General features: G+C 49.0%; 1 protein-coding gene and 1 long non-coding RNA gene across 2 annotated transcripts; both read right to left on the bottom strand.

The window, feature by feature from the left end:
- Positions 1–1,087: 1,087 nt before the first annotated feature.
- Positions 1,088–5,322, bottom strand: Figla (folliculogenesis specific bHLH transcription factor). The gene is made up of 3 exons (XM_575589.8): positions 4,859–5,322; positions 3,269–3,421; positions 1,088–1,367 (listed from the first exon to the last, which is right to left on the bottom strand). Exons 1-3 carry the CDS (start codon positions 5,072–5,074, stop codon positions 1,149–1,151), a joined length of 588 nt encoding a protein of 195 aa, XP_575589.1. The 5' UTR covers positions 5,075–5,322; the 3' UTR covers positions 1,088–1,148.
- Positions 5,323–13,795: 8,473 nt separating this feature from the next.
- LOC120102326 (uncharacterized) lies at positions 13,796–21,214 on the bottom strand. Its single transcript, XR_005503687.2, has 3 exons — positions 21,101–21,214; positions 20,160–20,264; positions 13,796–15,396 (listed from the first exon to the last, which is right to left on the bottom strand). It is a non-coding gene; the product is annotated as an uncharacterized LOC120102326 (long non-coding RNA).
- Positions 21,215–21,221: the final 7 nt, after the last annotated feature.

The raw sequence follows: 21,221 nt of genomic DNA, 5'->3' as shown, positions 1-21,221 counted from the left end.
AAGCCAATCAGAATGGAAGCCATGGTCAGCTGATCAGTCAGGAGGCACAGGGCACTTTTAGAGCAGAGCCCTGGCTCTTTCTGTAGAGGTGAGCTTCCTGCGTCTTGGTGGAGCAAGCAAAGGCCTTGCTAAGCGGACACTAACCTACCAAGTACTGTGCCAGACACATTACATCTCCTGAATCTCCCTGTTAGCCTAAATACAAGACGGATACAATTATTACTTCTGTTCTACGCGTAGAGCAACTAGGGATCCGTTCAGCAGCTCCTGCGAGATCACGCAGCTAGCAAATGACACATTTGCGGCTCAGCAGTCTGCCTCCAGGCGTACTTTTAATTGGCGTTTAGCTGCTTCCCAAGATCCCCACTGCACCTCTGCAGCCCTGCATGTCAGTGAGCAGCATGCTGGTGCTGGTAGTCTCGGCTCAGTCAGTGATAAGCCTTTCTTATTTCGGTAGTATTTGCTACAGGGCTTGGGTTAGAAGGTCTGTAGCACAGGCAAACAAAAACAAAGCAACCTACCAATATCACCTAAAGGGGCTCGGATCCAGAAAGCCTTCTGATGTGCTAAATAAGAGCATGAAAGAAGCTGGAGAGGTTGCTGAGCAGTAAAAAGCATTTGCTCCTCTTCCCGATGACCCAAGCTCAGATTTCAGCACTCACTTTGGACCGCTAACAACCCCTGTAATCCTAGCTCAAGGAGATCTGATGCCCTCTTCTGGTCTCTGTGGGCAGTGCACACAGGTACACACGTGTAAATCTTTTTTTTTTTTTTTTTTTTTTTTCTTCTTCTTCTTCTTCTTTTCTTTTCTCTTTCTTTTTTTCGGAGCTGGGGACGGAACCCAGGGCCTTGTGCTTCCTAGGCAAGCGCTCTACCACTGAGCTAAATCCCCAACCCCACACGTGTAAATCTTTAAGAGGAGGAGGAGCAAGCCTTCTGTGTGGGCTGTGTGGCTCTGTGGGAAACCCCTCCCCCCATGTGCCTCTGATTGGCTAGGGAACACAGTCATCTCCAAGTAAGTAAACTCCTTTCCCGTACCATCTCATTTTAATCATATTTTACATGAAGAAAAATACTCATCTTGGCGATGCTCTGTGAGCTTTTCAACTTATACATGACTGTTTTAGAAGGAATCCTTTATCAAACTCCTAGTGAATGAAGTAACTCCTAGTCTCAGGTACTGCGCTCTGATGATAGCTGTACAGCTCACTATGGCCACCATACGCCCAAGGCCCCTCCTCTTCTTTCTTCAAGCCACTTGCACAGCCGGTAGGTTGGGTAGCATTTCCCAAGAGCTCTCTAGTCGAGGACACGTGAGGGTCAGAGGGTCTGCTACTGTGGACCTGCTGCTCCTCAGGGCCTTGTTTCTAGAGAGCATAGTGATTGTCAAACAATATGGCATGTCAGTCAGGAATTTTAAGATTTAAAGCAGCACATGCTACACTCCTAAATCTGAAGGTCTCATTTCATGGATAAAAATAATGCTCACGCTGAGAGAAGAGGCCCGTCAGACCACTGTTGGAGGTTGTTCTCTAACCTCCAACGCTATGCAAGGGCAAAGTGCATGTAGCACAATGTATGGACAGAACCCATAGTTTGCAGGGAATGCAGCACAGAGCACAGCATTTCAGTTGCGCAGTTAACATGCACGGGAGAGCTAGTCTCTGCTCCTGCCTGTTATCCCAGCATGACAGGGGCTGAGGAAGAAAAACAAATCACAAAACGAAACAAAACACACCAATAAAAATTAAGATAGCCAGCTGTGTGAGCCTGTCTTAGGGTTGCAGTTGCTGTATGATAAAATGCCGTAATCAAAGGCAGGAAAGAGTCTATAACTTTCAAGTCACACTCCCTCACTGAGGGAATTCAGGGCAGGAACTGAAGTAGAAGCCATGGAGGATCACTGACTAATCAGCTCGCTCAGTCCAGAACACTGCTCACAGTGGGCTGAGCCTCCCATATAAATCGTCAATCAAGAAAAAAATGCCCCGCAGACTTGCCTATAGTATGCTCTTATGGAAACCCTTTCTTAAATAGAGTCCCTCCTCTCAGAGGACTCTGACTTGTATCAATGGCAAAAACTAACCAGTACAGGGCGCAAACACTCTCACTGTGCTTTCTCCATTGTGGGAATAATAACCCATGCCCACAGTGTCAAAGTATCCCCTTTCCCAGCAAACACCTGAGCAGGACTTGTAGACCCCCCTAAAACACTCCCCCACCAAAACCTTCTACTACACTTAAATTTCCAGAATGTTCCTCCCACCTATAAGCCTCCCCTCTTCTGCAATTTGAAAATGTTTCCACTCTATCTGCTTGCTTTAACCCTTTGACCTCTTCTTTCCATCCTCAAACCGCCAGGATAGAGGGACTTTTGAAGTTTGCTTGAACCCACATACTTACTGACCACGGCCCCTCCACCTCCCAAGAACTGAGATGCAGCTCACTTCCTTCCCACCTTCCAAGGGCTGAGCCTGGCTTCTCCCCACCATCACCTTCTCGATCTCTGTAGTATCTTTGATGCCCACCACTCCTATTTTTCAAGATTCTCTCCTCAGTTTTATGGCCCCATCTTGTGCTCCTGGGTTCTTTTCCTCCCTGCTGACTTTCCTATCTAATAGCATTACTTCAGGCTTTGATGTAAAGCCCTTTGTCTCAGCATAGCTTACCTTCCCTGGTGACAGATCCACCTTCAGGCCTATGCACGAGACAGACCACAAACCAGCCAGAGCCACCTTCTGCCTGCAGGATGTTTCTGAGCTGACTGACCCTTCTGATGTTAGTGGCACTCTGGGGCCTCCCAGTTATTAAGCATGGTCAGCAGATACTTACATAGCCCCTTTCTATCCTGTCTAGTGGCTAATCTGGCAGGAAACAGTGACCTGGTGTTCCAGCCATCAGAGTCCTTACAGATCTAGCAGTAGGCAGGCAGGGGTCCTACTCAGTGCCAGGAAGGCCACGGATAGATGATCAGGCCTGGGTAAAAAGCCAGACCTGACACGTCTGATCTAAGTGACTGTGACCTATATTTTGATTTCTCCAAGTATGGATCAAATAAAATAAATGTCAATCCTTTTCTGTAAATTGCCTAGCATGGCACCTGGCATATAGAAGTGGCTGAGAAAATGGTGGCCACCACTGCTCTAAATTACTGTTTTTTGAGACAAGGTAGTAGAAAAGCTTTGATCTAATAGTAGTACCCCTGCCTCAGGCTCCTGGGTGTAAGACCCCACACCCAGCTTTATTATTTAAATTCTTAACTGTTTACCTCTGAGGCCTTTGCCCCTTCCAGAACACAGCCAAGTATCCGTATATATTCCGTGGCACCTTTAAGGATATCAACTTTACTGGGCTTCCTGCTCTGTGGTAGAAATGGCACCAGAGCCTTCAGCTTTGCAAAGCCGCGGTTGAGATTTTTTATCTAGAAAACAAATACATGGTGAGTCACTGATTCACTTTCAGACGTTTCTCCAAACCACAGAAGAGGGTGATGGGGCTGCACTGTGTTTTTTAAATAAAAGTTTAAAAAAATATATGGGGCTGGAGAGATGCTCAGTGGTTAAGAGCACTGACTGCTCTTCCAGAGGTCCTGAGTTCAATTCCCAGCAACCACATGGTGGCTCACAGCCATCTGTAATGGGGTCTGATGCCCTCTTCTGGTGTGTGTGAAGACAGCTAAAGTATACTTATATGTAATAAATAAACAAATCATATATACATATGATATATATAATATGGTATCTATCAGCCTTGACATCACAGCAGTGTTCTTTTTCCAGTGCCTACTAACTAGCAAAAGAACCTTCTCCATTCTTAGCCATTCTCTCCCCTACTTCCATTAAGTCTTCAGCCCCACAGTCTTTTCCTGCTGCATTTCTGGACCATTATTCCTGAGGTGCTTGCCTGAGAGGTTTGGGAGAAAGTACTAGGCCTAAAGGTGCTCTTCGTTCTCTCCCTCTTCAGTTCCTGTTCCAGGGTCACCCCAAAGGGCAGAGCCAAGGAGCCCAAGCCTTCTCCTTGACTTCTTGGCGGTCACGTTTTGGACCAGATACTAAAACCGACCAGCAGATGGCGCTCTAACCACAACCCACCATAAATCCCAGTTCTGCTGTGGGGGAGATTAAGAGACATTACAATTTTTTTTGCAAATTATGGGGTAGGGGAAGATGGCTCCGTGGATAAAAGTGCTCTCTGTAAACTCTAGCGGTGAGTTTGATCACCAAATCTCATATAAGATTGAAGGAAAGAATCTACTCAATGAGGTTGTCCTCCATACTTCATACTCATATTCCCCCATAAGAACAGACAGACAGGGGCTGGGGATCTAGCTCAGTGGTAGAGCGCTTACCTAGGAAGCGCAAGGCCCTGGGTTCGGTCCCCAGCTCCGGGGGGAAAAAAAAAAAGAACCAAAAAAAAAAAAAAAAAAAAGAAAAAAGAACAGACAGACAGACAACCTTTAAGTAGCTTCCATGAGGTCTGGAGAGGTGGCTCAGTAATTAAGAGCCTGCATCGCTCTTGCGGAAGACCTGAGCTTAGTTTCTAGCACCCACATCAGCCAGCTCACAACTGTTTGAAACTCCCGCTCCAAGGCCCTCTCCCAGCCCCTGTACTCAGGTGCGCATATCCACATGAGACGCACACATAGCACGGTCCAGGAGGGCCAGCAGGTGAGACAGCCACTCCCATAGCCCTTAATGTGCAGCCGCATGAAGGTGCAGCATTAACAAGGTCACTGGGGACCTGGGCCAAGCCTCGCGAAGACGAAGTCACCCAGGAGGGCAGAAAGGGAATGCACGGGTGTCGGATATTCATCACCCTCTGGCACGGCAGTGGGAGTAAGGTGGCCCTGGATCCTCACCCGCTCACGCTCTTTGGCGTTGGCCACGCGCCTGCGCTCCAGGACCAGATGCAGGTCGTCTGTGGTGGAGTAGCCACCTGAGGGCAGCCGCTTGAGTCTACAGATGGCGGCAAGTCGGGGCAGGGGCCCCAGCTGTGTCTGAAGCAGCTCCTCCAACACCTCAGCTTGCGGGGTGGCCAGGAAGGGCTCTGGAGATGCAGGCGACGACGTGTCCATAATGGCACGTCAAGGCCACGGGCCGAGGGTTTTGCACCTGCTCCGCTTCAGGTGTTCCAAGCCTCCGTGGGGGTGGGCACTCGGAGGGCATGAGGTGAGAGGAGAGGGCGGGGCACGTGAGGGCACGAGGAGAGAGGAGGCAGGGGCATGAGGTGAGAGAGGCGGGGCATGTAGAGGGCATGAGGTGAGAGGGGCGGGGCATGTGAAGACAAGGCAAGGAGGGGGCAGGGGATGTGAAGGCATGAGGTGAGAAGGGGCGGGGCATGTGAGGGCCTGAGTTAAGAGGAGGCGGGGCATGTGAGGCCCTGAGGTGGAGGGGGCGGGGCATGTGAGGGCATGAGGTGAAAGGGGGCGGGACATTGAGGAAATGAGTTTGAGGAGGGGTGGGGCATTCTGAGGGCATGAGGTGAGGAGGGGTAGGCCATGTGGAGGCCTTACTCTTGACACCTGGGTGTGTGAGGTGGGTTGTGGAGGGGGTGGTTGTAGAGGGCCTGGGCCTTGGGAAGGCAAGAGGTTGAAGGAGGCTCTGGAGTTGCCAAGGCAACTCAGCATATGGCCCAAAGGTTTTACACCTGTCCCTCGAGGCTGCAGAAGAGGGGTCAGGGTATGGTTGCAGGGAGCAGGTGGAGGTGAGAAACCATGATGAAAGGGTCTTACAAACTGGCCCACAAGGCCTGAACGAGGGCTGGAAGCGCCAGGGCTGGCAATCAAAGTTGGCAATCAAGAAGCTTTCCACACCTGAGCCTGGAAAGTTGCCTCTGAATTCCCTCCCTGGAGCCCACCTAGTGGAAGTCGAGAATTGGTTCCCAAGAGTTCCCTGACCTCTGCCCATGGGGGGCACATGCACCCCACCACCACCACACACACATACATACACGTTCAGACAAAATAAATAAAGGGGGGGAGCCTACTCTGTCACACCTTGAGCTCTGGGTATGCGCAAGAGCAAGGATGAGTGACAGAGCACACGGAGGGCCACCATGGTCTGCGGGCCTTGTTCCTGGTTCACTAGGAAGCATGAGGCAGGAGCGGATTTGGGGGTGGGGGAGGACACTAGGAGAGGTGGAGCCTGTGAAGGGTCAGCCCTGTGTGGGTCCTGCAGAGATTTCTGACCCAGGGGTCTTTCACCTGTGTGGAGCAGGATGGGGCATCTAAAAACCAGGAGGAGGGGTGTTAGCCTCAAGCTAGTGGTGAAGGGCCTTAATCTGACTCACCTGGGAAAGGCAAGGATATAAGGGACAGAGCAGTCCCATGGAACTCTGAACCATCAAGAGGTCTTATGCCATTAACATCTGGGGTACTGGACTCTAGGACAGGAGGAGAGGAAGGTGGTACCACAAAGGGAGCAGTGGTCCTTCAAAGGTGTTTGATCAGTGGGTCCTACATTTTCTCTGCTTCCTCCATATGCAGCATGAAGGGGCAGGACTAGGTTGGTACACGGAGGACCATAGTAGAAGATCCTCTTCCCTGCCTCACCTCACAAGTCCATCCCCAGGATGAGTGGAAGTCCATGGTTAAGGGACTTTAACTTGGATGCACTTAGGGGAGGTGTGGAGGATGAGGAGAAATGATGCCTTATGGCCTGCCTGCACTGCCTGAAGTGCTGTGGTCCTGAGCAGTCTGGACTCTCAGAGGGGACCCTCTAATACCCGCCAGGTGCTGACTGTGAACACTGGGTCACTGCAGCAGTTCTCGGGTTATCTCACAAGCTGGAATCACCAAGGAAGTCTGTTTCCTTTCTTACACAGGCACATGCATGCACACACACATGCACACACACTCTGAGGTGCCTGTGTCCAGGGTTCTGATTTCATGGGTCTGAGTTTCTGAATGCATGCAAATGTTTGCACATACGTACATGTGTGCTCATTCTAAAGCTCCAAAGTATCGTCTCCCCACCTACTGAGGCTAGAGAGAACTCTGTGGAGTGAGTAGGAGTCAGAAAGCCCATCTTCAGCACAGTGAGCACAGGACACGTGAGTGATGGGGGTCTATATGAGAGTTTGATTCTAAATCCATCCTATATGTGACTTGTCTTTACAGAGAGGGTCTCATGTAGTCCAGGCTGGCCTTGAACTTGCTGCCATGAAGGATGACTTCAAACTCCTGATTCTTCTGCCTCCAACTCCCAAGATGGGAATCACATTCATGTACCCCCCAGGCAGGGTTCTATGCAGCGTCTCCAATTCCCACAGCGGCCCCCACAAGGGTCTTCTCCAGCTCCTGCCATCCCACAGAGGAGTAAACAAACAGGAGAAGCTGGCTCTCCCAGCTACAGAGACTCAGGTGGAGCTGCACCCAGCCCCCTTGCCCCATGAGGTAAATTGACTCTGATGGCAAAGATGGTCTCTAAACAGATAATGCAGGAGCTCTGCTGTTGTCCAGATGAACACCGCCTGGGCAGAAGGTGGCCAGAGCACCTGTGAGAAGGATCTCAGAGCTGGGCGAGCCATGGCTGAGGGGCACGACTGTGCAGGTGACTTTTCCAGAGGTGCAATGAAGGGTGCATGGAGACAGGGTGAGGAGGACCTAGACTGCCACCCTGAGATCTGCAGAAGATCTGAGAGGGAAGATTGCAAGAAAGGCAGGACTTGGGGGAGGCTCAGAAGGCAACAGGGGGCTGAGGAAAAGGCTCAATCAGTAAAGTGCTCAGCCTCAGGAGCCTGAAGACAGAGTCTGGATCTCTGAGTGCCACGGAAAAGCCAGGCACCATGTCTAACCTGGCCCACGTGGCAACATTTCTGGCCATGGAGAGACCTTGTCTCAGAAATTGGAAGGTGCCTGAAAAGCAACATCCAAGTTTGTCCTCTGACCTCCACGGCTGCATGCTGGGCACATGTGCTCCCATGCCCACAACAATGCACACCTCCAAATGGTAAAGAGCACAACTGCTTGGGTCACACAGAGGAGTGAGGGGAGAAGCGACTGGGAAGTAGACACTGCAGTGCTCAGCCTTGTGCTGCAGAATGAACCCACAGAGTCATCCCTCTGGGGCATGGACCTTCCCTCCTCCCACCTGCAGCCCAGCCTCCTCACCCCTCTCTCCTGTAAGAGGCTGTGGTGAGAGGCTCGAAGGCTGTGCAGCAGTATAGCCAGTGACTACTGGTTCTTGGGAGGACTTTATAAGAGGATCCCTCTGTTGGGTGTGGTGAGGGTACAGAGGCAGGGAAGGATGGTCAAGAACTGTGGCACCAAATTAGAGTATGGAGGATTCTAGTGATGAGGAGACTAGCTTGTGGGACCATGAAAGGCAGCCTGGTTCCTGGTTGAGGAGGCTTGAACCCCAGTGACTCTGAAAGGGATGGTAGGCATTTCACCTGACTTCCAGCAAACCAGGCCCCATCACTAGCCGCAGCCCTCCATAGATATGTGGCCATCAGGCACAGAAAGACAACATCCCAAGCCCCTCCACAGGTAGAGGATGTGACAATAGGTCACAAAGACTCTAGGTCACAAAGGCTCGAGACAGATCTCCATTATAATGAGGTACCTAAAGGCCTGGAGGCCTTTGAACTTTCCTTCCCAGACACTCCTCCCTGCAAAAGGCATTTAAACTCAGGCCCACCCTGAGAAGTGGGGTACGGTTTTACTCATCCACTTCCTGCCTTGACAATATGTCTTAAAGCCATGGACTGTCTCTTTTCATTGGGATCCGAAGTGGGGAGCCACGGAGAAGGCCTTCACCTACAGAGCCACCATCTAATCTCCTGTAGAAGGCCTTTCTGCCCTCCCAGTGGTGGCCACCAAGCTCAAGGGTACTGCCATCAAGCCAAATACTTTCCCCTCCCCAGCACCCCACTGCAGGAACAGCTCCCAGGACCCCCCTCTGTTCTCAGATCTTCTGCAGCAACCTAGCAGCTCCTGGATGCCCAGTAGCCTGAGAACCAGTCAGCCCCAGCCTCCTTGCAGGCCCCAGGGGACTCCTGAGCCAGCTCTAGCTGTGTCCCATGCCACAGACTATGTTTCTTCACCCCTGGAGCACTGTCCTGAGGCTTCCCACAGCCTGCCCGGTGACAGCATGGGGTAAGTGCAGTCAACTTTCCGCATCCTGCCTCCCCAGTGGCCGAGCCCTGTGGTGGAGCAAACACTCGACCCATATCTCTCTAACTGGTGCCAGTTTTAATCCTACACTGGCCGGGGACAGAATACTGAACAGGGATGTAGTTGGTCTTTGCTGCTTTGTGAGTTCTTCTTTTCTCACCCTTTAGCCCCACCCCCACCCCAGCTTCACCACCTAACACTAGATAGGACAGAAACAAAGCGGGGAGAGGTGAATTAGGAAAATCCCTGACTCTAATTTCTTTATTTTTGTTTCATCTTTGAGCACAATCGCTAATGAACTGCAGCCAGCCCCTCTAAATATCTAACAGACCCTGGCATCCTTGCATTTATGTACCCTGTGAAAGGGTCCCAGAATTCCAAACGTCACAGAATTGCAGAAATTATCTGCAGCTGGAAAAACACACTTTTAGAGCCCGAGGCAAATCATGGTCAGCTGCTGCAGACAGTCCAAAGCAGCCCCACACCCCTACACCTGGGGTTACAATGAAAACACATTCTTCTCTCTCTCTCTCTCTCTCTCTCTCTCTCTCTCTCTCTCTCTCTCTCTCTCTCTGTGTGTGTGTGCGTGCGTGCGTGCGTGCGTGCGTGTGTGTGTGTGTGTGTGTGTGTGTTTAAAGAGACCAAAATTCCAGAACTCTCACTACACACTTCTAATCTGCCAACTGTCTCCATCCCTAATAATGATGTTCGTGGATCAGGAAAATTGTTAAAGTGTGTAGAGGCACTTTCTGTGTGAGCCTAATAACTTGCGGTCAATTCCTGAGCCCACGCTAAGCGGGATGAAGAGAACCAACTCCAAACATGCCCTCTGACATGAGCACATACCCACAGACATCCACACATAAAGACACGAATTCACCAACGCTCATACCTACAATTACATGCTCACACTCGAAAAGAGCCTGCAACACACTCATATATTCACACACAAATGCAGAAACCTTCTGTAAATGTGAAGCTGTGTACAGGCTTTTCTGTAATGGTATGAGCAGTTCCTCCAGTGTGTACTCTTCTGCTGGAGAAACTGCCCCTTGTCCCCAGGAAAACAGGCCTGGATGTCACTTCATGTGTGATCTATGGCTTCTTCTTTGTCTTGGGTCCCATCATGATGTGTGTGATCCCAAAACCTGTCCACTCATTTTCTCACCTTCAGAAATCTCCGGATGAGAACGCTGCGGCACCCAGAATGTCAACAGCACAAACTATGTGGTGGTCAGTGTTACAGCCTGCTCCTGCTATCAATCCATCCATCCATGTCACAGACATGGAGTTCCTGCAGGGCAGACAGGGGTAGACACTCAAGGGTGGGAGACAGGAATGCTCACTTCCCCCGGTCAGCTAAAGAACCTCTGTCTCCTCAGATGGCTGCAGTCAGTCTGTGGAGAACTTTATCCCTCTGGTCCTTCTAAATCTCTGTCAACCATCGAAGAAGTAGCCAGAGAGACCGGAGCACTGACCACGTTTTGTGAGCAATAAGGAGTCCTTTATGGCTACCTGCACCCTATACCCAGTGTCTTTTGGCTCCTGGGAGCTACAGTGATAATTTGTGGCTCCGTGCTACTCCAGAATATGAACATCCTATATCTCTAGCTTTGGTCTAAACAAGGCATCAATATCACTGCTGTTCAAAGCTCTGAGAAGCTGAAGCAGGAGAATCACCAAATATCTGAGACCAGCCTGCCTTCTATAGAAATCCTACCCACCCCACCCCAAAAAAGATGACTAAGTGTCTACTCAGAAACGCCATCACACTCCAGCCCTCAGAGAGTACAAATACCACTTACTAACAGGACAATGTCACAGCGCAGGGCAGAGAAGCAGCTCCACAGTCACCTGAGTTAAGGAGAGCACCTGAGAAGTTCTCTGCCCTGGCTGATGGAGAAGCACCAGCATCTCAGGAGGTGTCTCCTCTCCTCTCTAGAACTGGCTTTGTTTGGAACAGTCTCACTATGTAATTCAAACAGGCTAAACGTGATGATAACACTAACACCTCTCTTTCTGAGTGTCATATCAGGATGTGAGCCAGCATACCCAGCAAGCTTTTGGTTTTTTGCCTTCTGAATGAGTTACCTGATTGCCTTGGGCCTCAGTGAACAGTGTGGGCATACACAAAGTTCTTCCCAGAACTGATAAGCGAGGCCTGAGGGGGCTGTGCCCCAGGACAACAAACAATTCCTGTGTCCTACCTCCTTCCTTAGGCCCCCTGCCTGCTGCCCCAGGACTGCAGGGCCCACAGAATGGGTGCCATTGGGCTTTGTCTGGTGCCAGCCTGGAACAGCTGAAAGCTGAGGGGGAAATCCCACATGCACTTAGAGAAAATTTCCACTTGTTGCACTGTCTTGCTGCCTCAGGCTAGCCAGGCACATCCAACTTCCACTAGAACTCCAGATTCTCCAGGTCTCCTTCCTGGAGTTGCTGGGAAACTCCAGTGCTGGGAAATCCAGAGGAGGGATCTGCCTCAAGCCGGAGCACACCTAGCAAGACCTGTGCGCAGAAACGTTTCCAGAGTCCTGTGCTTATGGGTCTCTATTTTTCTTGTTTTTGTTTTTGTAAGACTATTTTCTGTGTATGTTCTGCCTGCATGTAGGTATGTGCATTCCTGGTGACAGCTGAGGGCCCCAGAGGGAGTTAGAACCCCGGGAACCAGGAAGTTCAGGGCAGTGTGGGTTCTTAGATCCAAACTCAGGTCCTCACAAGTGAGCCCAATTGTCAACACCGAGCCTTCCTTAGAGGCCACACGCACACTGTCTTCAAAGTAAATGGTGCTCTGGAGAGCACTGCAAAGCAAAAGGGTTTCTTTCTCCCGATCTGTTTATCTGGGAGCATGGACAAGTGATGACCTTGGATGCTCAGCCCAGTCCTGTACCAACAGAGCGACCGCTCCTGAAGCTCTGCACTGGGCAGCAGCGTGGTGAGCGGCAGCAGGGGAGGGATATCTGTGTCTCCAGGGCCAGCTCTGATGTGAAGAGAGATCAGCTCTGTCTTCACCAAGGCCGGACCAGCCAGCAGCAGGGGAGAGCATGGTAGGGAAGGGCAGAATGGAAGAAGTGGAAAGAAGAGGGTTTCTGGGGCGGGGGTGGGGTGGAATGGGAGTATGCGCAGAGAGGACACCTACTGCTGGACTTCCTGTACTCATGTGGTCGGAGACATCCACCGGGCCAGTGGTAAGAACACGGCGTGCTGTAGTTAGGGTTGGTTGTCAGGATGGCTCCCATGTAAGATCCATTTGTTGAGTGTTGACTGCCGAGATGGGTGAGAGCTCATCTTTCTCAGGCAGGAATGACTGACGACCTTGGAACACCAGCTCGGTTCATAAAGAAAAGTTCAGTGTTGACTTCAGCTTCGAACACCATCCTAGCTGTGGTCCTCGGGGAGTCAACAGGTGGCCTTAGCGGGGTGGATGTCTAGACACTGAACCATGAAGCTGGATGCCATCTGGAACTCTGAAAAGGATTCAAGGCCCAGGGAGGAACAAACTACCTCCTAAATATGTGTGCCCATAGATGAGTGCTGCTTTCCCAGATTGGAGAAGCTTCTTTTCCTTAATATGTGTGTCCATAGATGAGTGCTGCTTTCCCAGATCGGAGAAGCTGCTTCTGCTCAGGGAGTGGTTAATGTATAGATTCGTTACTTGTCAAAGGGTTGAGAACAAGTATTGAGTGATAAGCCCCAAATGAGACATCTATATCACACACACACACACACACACACACACACACACACACACACACGGTGTATGTTGAAAAATGGCACAGAAACAATGTAAGAGATGGATGCTGGGGAGGAGTGCTGTGACAGCCTCTCTTCTGCGCAGGTAGAGGCCATTGCACTCATGAAAGCCCAGCAGCTGCGGTTACTTCCACTAACGCCCCACAAGGTGGAGCCCTTCAGCATCCCAGCAATGCACGGAGCTATTGATCGTTAAATATTTGAGAGGGAGGAATCATTTTCCTTTAGGGGTGTAGAGAATGGGAAGTTGCTAGGATCTAAAGGACCCCACAAGCATGCACAAGCAAGAAATCCCAATTAAACTCAGTGGATTGTTCAAACACAGAAAATGGGGCCAGCAACTTGGTTTCACGGAACCCTTGCCACCAAGCCAGACAAGCAGAGTTTAATCCCGGGATCCCATATGGTGGAAGAAGAGAACTGGATTGCTGCAAGCTATCGTGAACCTCACAGAGCCTCTAACATACACATACATGCACAGAGAGACAAAGTAAATAAATGTTCATTTAAATAAGACTTGATAGTAGGAGTGTTTAGAAGAGAGGCTTCGAAAAGGCTTGGAGGAGCGTGCAAGAGGGCAGTGAGGAGTAAATATTATCAAGAATCGTTATACGATATCAAGGATAAAGTTTAAAATTTATAACCATAGTAATTAAAAGTCTTTAATCCCAGTCTTGGGAGGCAGGAGCAAGTGAATCTTTGTTAAGTTCCAGGCCAGCCTGTGCTAGCTAGCTGCAGGCCAGAAATTGCTTCACATTGAGATCCAGTCACAATAAACAACAAAGACAATAAAGACAGAAAAGGGGAAAATGAGGTAAGGGGAAATAGATGAGCAACTAGGACAAGGTCGCCCCCAACACCTCGCTAATCCTCACTGCTGTCAATCACACCTCTCAGTTAATGTCTATGACGCCGGATCAGAGCGAAGACTCAGGAGCACAACACACCAGGCAACTTTTATTGTAGAATTAGATGGCGTTGTTAAGAAACTGCGAGTCTGTTTCAAAGTACACTTAGTAAATAAGAGTTTCTGTGAACTTTATGGAGAATGGCTGTGTTCTGGGCAGCTTCACTTCTAGGCAGGGCTGTCATTAGCAGAAGCGGTGAAGAGACTGCACCCACTCAGAGCCCACAGTGAGCTTCTTACTGTAGTCCGCCGCTGACACTGAATTTGTCGTCATCCCCTTGCAGGGCACCAACTTTGTTGCTGGGCGGAAGCAAGCACTGCCTTCAGCAGTGAGGTCGTTACAACTTCAAAGCAACCCCAGACTTCCGGGAAACATGTTCAGGAAGCAGACCCTCTCTAGGCCACACAGATTTTCATGGTGTACTGTGTTGTGATCATCGGTCACAGTGCTCAGTCAGGATGATGGTCATCAGGACAACATGGTTGCAGGACTGGACAATCTGAAGGGCTGATGTGGAGTACGAGGAGGGGAGGAGGGCTGCCTCATGCAGTTTTACATAAGACAACCCTGATGCAGACCACAGAGCTGCAGTCATCTCCTCTTGTCTCACAGAGCTTGTGAGGGGGTCCCCTCTGTTCCGGAAATCCTTATCATACCTGTGATACTCTGGAGCTTCAATAGTCAGTCCATGATCACCAAAGTGCAAAGGTCAACACTTTAAGGGCTTAAGCCCCAAACAGCATCCTCAAAGGTTCTTCTGGGAGCCCAGCAGAGCATACCCATCAACAGGATATTCTCTGACAAACACTGATCTCTTTCCTAGTTTCCGTGGTGCTGGGGTACCGGGCTACTGTCAAGCATCTTACCTATGGAGACGCCATCCTGAAACTGCGGTTTGTGGAACATCAGTGAAGCTCACCTGAGTCAGGAACTTCACTTTACGTGTTTGTCAGTTGGCTTTAAGTTCTGCGCCTTACTTTTTAGGTAAGACTTTGTCTCTCACAGAAACCCTCTGAGCAGAGTCAGACTATGGTCGATGTCTGGGATCTATTGAGTCCTCTGTCCTTCTTCAGTTGGTTGCGAGCATCCTCAGGCATCCTGAGGCAGACAAGGCAGCCCAGCAGTGGGTGCACTGGGCCCTTAGGTCCTTACTGGTTCCCAGACACAAAATCCCATCTTAACCTCTTAGCAAAAATACCATCTACCAATATCAACTTCAAGTTGCTATGAGCTCCTAACACCCTGTTCTACTCTGAAGTAAGGTTCATCAATAGAGGACAATAAGTGTCTTCCTGGACTCTGTGAATGAGCACATGTGCCATTCATACACACCAGTGAACATACATGACACAGATGTGACACATATGACATAGGTTGGACATATACATAGATATCTACACTATCCCCCACACACACATACACCAAACTCACATACACACAAAGTCTGCACACACGCGCACACACACGCACACACACACACACACACACGCACACGCACACGCACACGCACACGCACACGCACACACACACACACACTGATGAAGGTGTGTGGGATTCCACTCATCACAAAGCTGAGACGGTCCCCATGCTGCTCAGGGTGGGGACATGGCCGCAGTCCTGCAACTAGAAAAAAGGAAATGTGGTTAAGGCATGGAAAACTCCCTTTTGAAACAACACATACTTTATATAGTATACCAAAAGAGAGACTCATGTGACCCAGGCTAGACCACGTAACCTAGGCAGCCCTGGAGGATCCTGAACTTATGCTCCTGCCACTAGCTCACAGTGCAGGCAAACACCAGGACAGAGTTCAGTAGTGCTAGGAACTGAAGCCCGGCTCTAGTGCTTGAAACAGGAGCACTCTCTCAGCTGACCCACATCCCCATACACAAGCCTCTGGTGTAAGAAGCTCACTGAAGGCCGATAGTCCTCAGCCTAGAGGTGAGGTCAGTGACAGCATGGCAATGGGTCCGGGACCCGCCACCCCCATCCAGTCCCCCCATGGTCTTAGTGTCTCCCCATTATCTCTGCACATATTTTCCAGAGTCGCTCATGAAATATTCTTTATGAAAAGGGATACTTGACTTCACTGTAGTGTTGGAGTCATAAGGTGACCTAATAGTTCCTGAGGGGATGCTCAGACTTGACAGGCACTTGTAGGATTTAGAAACCTGACACAGAATGGCTATGTACCTGGTCTGGCCTCAAACTGATGATCCTCCTGCTGCAGCATTACAGATGTGTTTCACCATAGCCAGGTTTGGAAGGGTTCCTTATATTGGGAATCTTGGCACTGGTGTTCCAGGCTTTGTGTGTGTGTGTGTGTGTGTGTGTGTGTGTGTGTGTGTGTGTGTGTGTGTAATCTCTATTTAATACCCTGGTACCTAAACATTACATCCAAACCAGAGCTTGGTGAACAGATCTGTTCTTCCCCACAGTCGTCTGGAAACCCTATCTGCATTTGATGCCTGAGGCTGCACAGTGGGGCTGCAGAGACCGCACAGTAACAGCACCCACTGCTCTTTGGGGAGCAGGCGGTGCTCAACAAGTGACCCAGATCTAGGGCCTCCAACCACCTCTTCTAACCACAGCAGGCGCTGAACCCACATGCACAAATCCACAGACACACAGAAATAAGGTGAAATCATCTGATTTTAAAGACTACACAATGAAGTTACAGAAATAAACAAAAATAATGAATTATATGTTTTACAAAGGAAAGCAGAGATTTTATTAGGTTTTACTTATTGTTAGGATCAGCAGTGTGGTGCAAACTATATATAAATATATACACATTTATTATGATACATCTAAAACATCATTTCTTTGATGTATTATGTTCATTGGCTTGGGCATACTGAAATTTCATCTCTGGAATGAATCCATCTTCAGCATATGAAATTACTGTTTTGATGTTTCTTTGAAATCCATTTGATAGTGTTCTGTGGTGATTTTTATTTATCAGTCCATCAAAAAAGTCTGGATTTTCTTGGGTCGATTTAGTGTGAGCATGTTCTCAAATTAGCTTTATGTGTTCTGGAAGACTTGATGTAAAAGATCCATTTGGGGTTTTAGATGACTGATAAACTCACACCACATTTGCATATTTTGTGCCCATGTCTTCTTGGGGCCACATACTATTTTCTATACATTTCAAATAATTATTTCATAAGTTAATGTCAATTTGGAATGTGCCTAATATATGTTTACAGTCTCTTCAATGGCAAACAAACCTTGTTCTGTTCACTTATGCCTTTTACCTTTCCAATTAGCAATGTATATTGATCTGTTTTTCATTGTGGTTGAATTTTCATGATTAAAAATACATGTGGGTTGAAATATGGCTGTCACCCAAAGTTTAACTACCAGCCACATGCCCATTTATTCACTCATGTTTAAAAAATAATTGTGAGTGTCCCTTCAGTCTGTGCAGTGGATTATCACTGTGAGTTTCCCTTCAGTCTGTGCAGTGGATTATCACTGTGAGTGTCCCTTCAGTCTGTGCAGTGGATTATCACTGTGAGTGTCCCTTCAGCCTGTGCAGTGGATTATCACTGTGAGTGTCCCTTCAGTCTGTGCAGTGGATTATCACTGTGAGTGTCCCTTCAGTCTGTGCAGTGGATTATCACTGTGAGTGTCCCTTCAGTCTGTGCAGTGGATTATCACTGTGAGTGTCCCTTCAGTCTGTGCAGTGGATTATCACTGTGAGTGTCCCTTCAGTCTGGGCAGTGGGTTATAACTGTGAGTTTCCCTTCAGTCTGGGCAGTGGGTTATAACTGTGAGTTTCCCTTCAGTCTGGGCAGTGGGTTATCACTGTGAGTGTCCCTTCAGTCTGTGCAGTGGGTTATAACTGTGAGTGTCCCTTCAGTCTGTGCAGTGGATTATCACTGTGAGTGTCCCTTCAGTCTGTGCAGTGGGTTATCACTGTGAGTGTCCCTTCAGTCTGTGCAGTGGGTTATAACTGTGAGTTTCCCTTCAGTCTGGGCAGTGGGTTATCACTATGAGTGTTGTGAGGTACTTTCAGAAATTATGAACTAAGTCAAAGATTTTTATTAGTGGTGACCACGATTTTCTACAGTCTTCCCCGGGACTTAGTCCACTACTCTGACTTCAGATGTCCTGTCCTTTAGTTCCACGATAGGTGAACTCAGAGACTTCCTAGGAGACACAGACCCTCTACTCAGCGCTGTAGAAGTCTTGCCCTTGAGTCCCTCTCTGTTTTCTGTGTTTACTAAAACATAAAACCACGCTATACATGTAAGCGTTACATCTCTGCTCCAAGAGGGGAAGGTTTCCCCATTGAAAACGTTACAGCTCTGTTCCTGCAGGGGAAAATTTCCCCAGTGAAAGTGGTACAGCTGGCAATCGGGAACCAAGGAACACCACAAAGTCACACTGCACAACAAACCTCACACAAGAGATTTACTGGGAGGGGAAAATCAGGTGTACGCCTCTGCTCAAGGGAGAAGCAGCAGGCCGCTGAGCAAAAGGAGGGTTTGTACAGGGTTTATGGTGGGGGGTAGGGGACAAAGCTTTCCAGGGTGGCCTGTCATTGAGGGGATTTTTGTGGTAGAGACATTTAGCTTAGAGCAATTAACAAGCAGCAAATTGAGAGAATCTAGTAAGACAATGGGTGAGGTCAAAGAAGATGGGCCTTTCTCTAGATGTTTAAGTTTGGCCCCAACGTCAGGGAAAACTCTGGAATAGGTTGTAAGGAGTTGATTATCTGGAATCTCAGGATCCAGATTGGTATACTGTAAGAAGGCCTTTGTAAGGTGGTCTAAAAATTAAGATGGGTTTTCGTATTTGTCCTGGATGACCTCTTGGTGCTCGTTTGGGTGTTTTGTTCTTGTTGTTGTTGTTTTGTAATTTACCACTTTTAAAAAAGTGGCCTTGTAGAGACTGGCCAACAGGCAATTTATAAGTTGGTCTCTAGCTAGAATGCCCCCTGGAATATTGTCATTCCATTCAAAATCCTTGCAGGGTACTGTGTCAGCCCAGACTGAGGGGGCAGCATTAGTTCGGTGAATTTTGTCCGTATGCGTTCTAGCCTGACCCAGACTTGTCTGTGCTCAAGGGAGAGAAGGTTGCTGGTGAGAATCCTGTAAATGTCATGGAAGGTGAGATTGTAAGGTTGTGTGATAACACTGGGGCTCTTTAATGAAAGTGGAGGGATTAGTGACGTGAGACCCCAATCTCTCCTCTACCTGAGAGAGATCACTTAATAAAAAAGAGACGCATGCCCTGACCATAACATCCACTATGGCAACCCCACCTCCCACAAAGGAAGAACTGGGACCAGGTTAGGTTGGGTATGGGAGCTAAGGGAGTCCATGACAGAGCAGGAACAATAGTGGAGGGAGGGCCTAAGCGCTGTTGTGGGCTGAAAGGAAGTGCTGGGAGATTTGATGAGGGTGGCACTGGAAAGGAAGAAGGAGAGACTGGGGGGGGGGGGGAGCTGGAAGAGAAAGAGCTGTGGGTTTAGACCAATAGGGGAGGGGCTCACTAGCCTGATACAAAGTAATGGTTGTGGTTTCATAGCTAGGAAGAGTTAGGTGGGGGAAGGGGTCAGGGCTTAGAGCAGGAATAAGACAAAGCTGGGACGTAGGGAATGGGGAATCTCTTTCCATTTCCCTGATTGCTTGCAGTATTTGTAAAGGTCCTAAATAATATTAGGATCTAGGGTGCCATTAGGCAGCCATTTGGATTGATTATCTAAGGGATATTAAGGTCAAGTTCCATTGTAAAAGTGAATAAATTTAGGTCCTTTCAGGTCAGGTGCAAGGTGTAGAGGCTGGAGATTTTCTAGAGGCATCCCAAGGGAGAATGAGAAAATATGGAAGACACCATTCCCATGGCTAGGAGAGAGGAAGGAAAATGTCAATGCGGGTGTCCCCAGGACTCAGGGAGGACTGAAAGAGGACCAACCCACTCTGTGGGTCGTCACCACACTCAACCGGGGGTCAGGAGCTTAGCCTGCCAGCCACAGGAGACTCAGGGCCTGGTACCAGGTCTTCTTAGAGGCCAGAAGGCAAAGGCTAAAACTGAATAGGGTCTCATCCATAGGAAAGGGTTGGGGAATGGAGTCGCAAAAGCCATGAGGGCCTAGAGGGCCTAGAGGCTGTGGGGTTTACGGGCAGTTCCGATGTGAAAGTGGGAGAGGAGAGCAGGGAGGGGTGCAACAGGCCAGTGGGGCCTAAAGAAGCTGCAGGACCGCAGCCCTAAGGGTGGTGGGGTAGCAGCAGGTGAAGAGGGCCAGCCATAGCCTTAAAGACAGTGGCTGGGGTTACCTCTGCCTGCAAGAGTACCAGAGAGGTGCTGGACACCCAGTGGTCACTTTGTTGGACTCAGGGAAATATCTACACCAAATAAAGGGGGAAGCTTACCTAACTGCAGCTGGTGGATGGGTACTGAGTCATAGGTGAGCTGGAAGTGAGTCTGTTGTGGGTGGACTGGAGGTGAGAGGTAGCGTCCTACTGCGGCTCAGACCACTAGGGGAAGCAAGGCATCAGACAGTCACAGCAAACACACATTACAGCTCTGCTCCAGTGGGGAACGTTTCCCCAGTACAAGTGTAGCAGCGGGAAGGGCTGCTCTGGCGGAGAGATGGCAGAGGTTTCCCTGCTCCTTTTACCCTACAATGCACAACTCTCACCGGCGCCCGGTTTGTGAAAACAGTGAAACTAGCTCTCAACAGAATAGAAGAAGGGTGGTTTAATACCATTTTTGACTGTTCAGTGAGATTGTTAAAAACATTCATGTTCACCTCTCATGATGTTCAAGGCGGAGCATTTTCTATAAGAGAAGATGAAAACCCCAACCAAACCGACACAAACACCTCCCAATTTTGCAGACAGAAATATGCCTGCAGGGGTTGGGGATTTAGCTAAGTGGTAGAGCGCTTGCCTAGCAAGCGCAAGGCCCTGGGTTCGGTCCCCAGCTCCGGAAAAAAAGAAAAAAAGAAAAAAAGAAAAAAAGAAATATGCCTGCAAAATTGAAGTTAAATAAATGGCGTCACTTTTAGTTACACTGACCATAAAATGGGTGAACTTCTCTGAGACCTTTATAACAAGAATATGAATATATGCATATATACATCTATGTGTATATATGCACATCATGTGGGGACATGCTTCAAAATGTATGTTTCCTTTGTCAGGAAAGAGAACATACATGTGTGAAAGTAAATACTATGAACAATGTTCAAAATGTACATAAAGAACACGGAAACATGTGGGGCAGTGCGGGAGGAGAATTGAACTTTTGTTCCTGGTCTGAGAAAATTGAAGTTCTGAGGTGGAAGAGCCACCTAGCACATCCGCACTACCTGCCTCAAACTGCAGAGGGCGCGGCGGATACAAACTACAGTTGGAGAGTGACGCTCTCCTGCGGGTTTTTCACCGTCCTCAGTGCAGGCCAATGCGCACGCGCATACGGAAGGCTCGCGC

This window comes from Rattus norvegicus, chromosome 4, assembly GCF_036323735.1.
Source record: "Rattus norvegicus strain BN/NHsdMcwi chromosome 4, GRCr8, whole genome shotgun sequence".
NCBI classification, from domain to species: domain Eukaryota; kingdom Metazoa; phylum Chordata; class Mammalia; order Rodentia; family Muridae; genus Rattus; species Rattus norvegicus.
This window is presented reverse-complemented; position numbering and strand designations above follow the sequence as displayed.

Excerpts from the sequence above, each read along its gene's own strand:
- Figla (XM_575589.8), bottom strand. The coding sequence starts at position 5,074 with ATGGACACGTCGTCGCCTGCATCTCCAGAGCCCTTCCTGGCCACCCCG. Across the intron at positions 3,422-4,858 it reads ACGCCAAAGAGCGTGAGCGG|ATAAAAAATCTCAACCGCGG; the intron begins GTGAGGATCCAG and ends TTTGTTTTCTAG. Across the intron at positions 1,368-3,268 it reads AAGGGGCAAAGGCCTCAGAG|AAACAAGGCCCTGAGGAGCA; the intron begins GTAAACAGTTAA and ends TATGCTCTCTAG.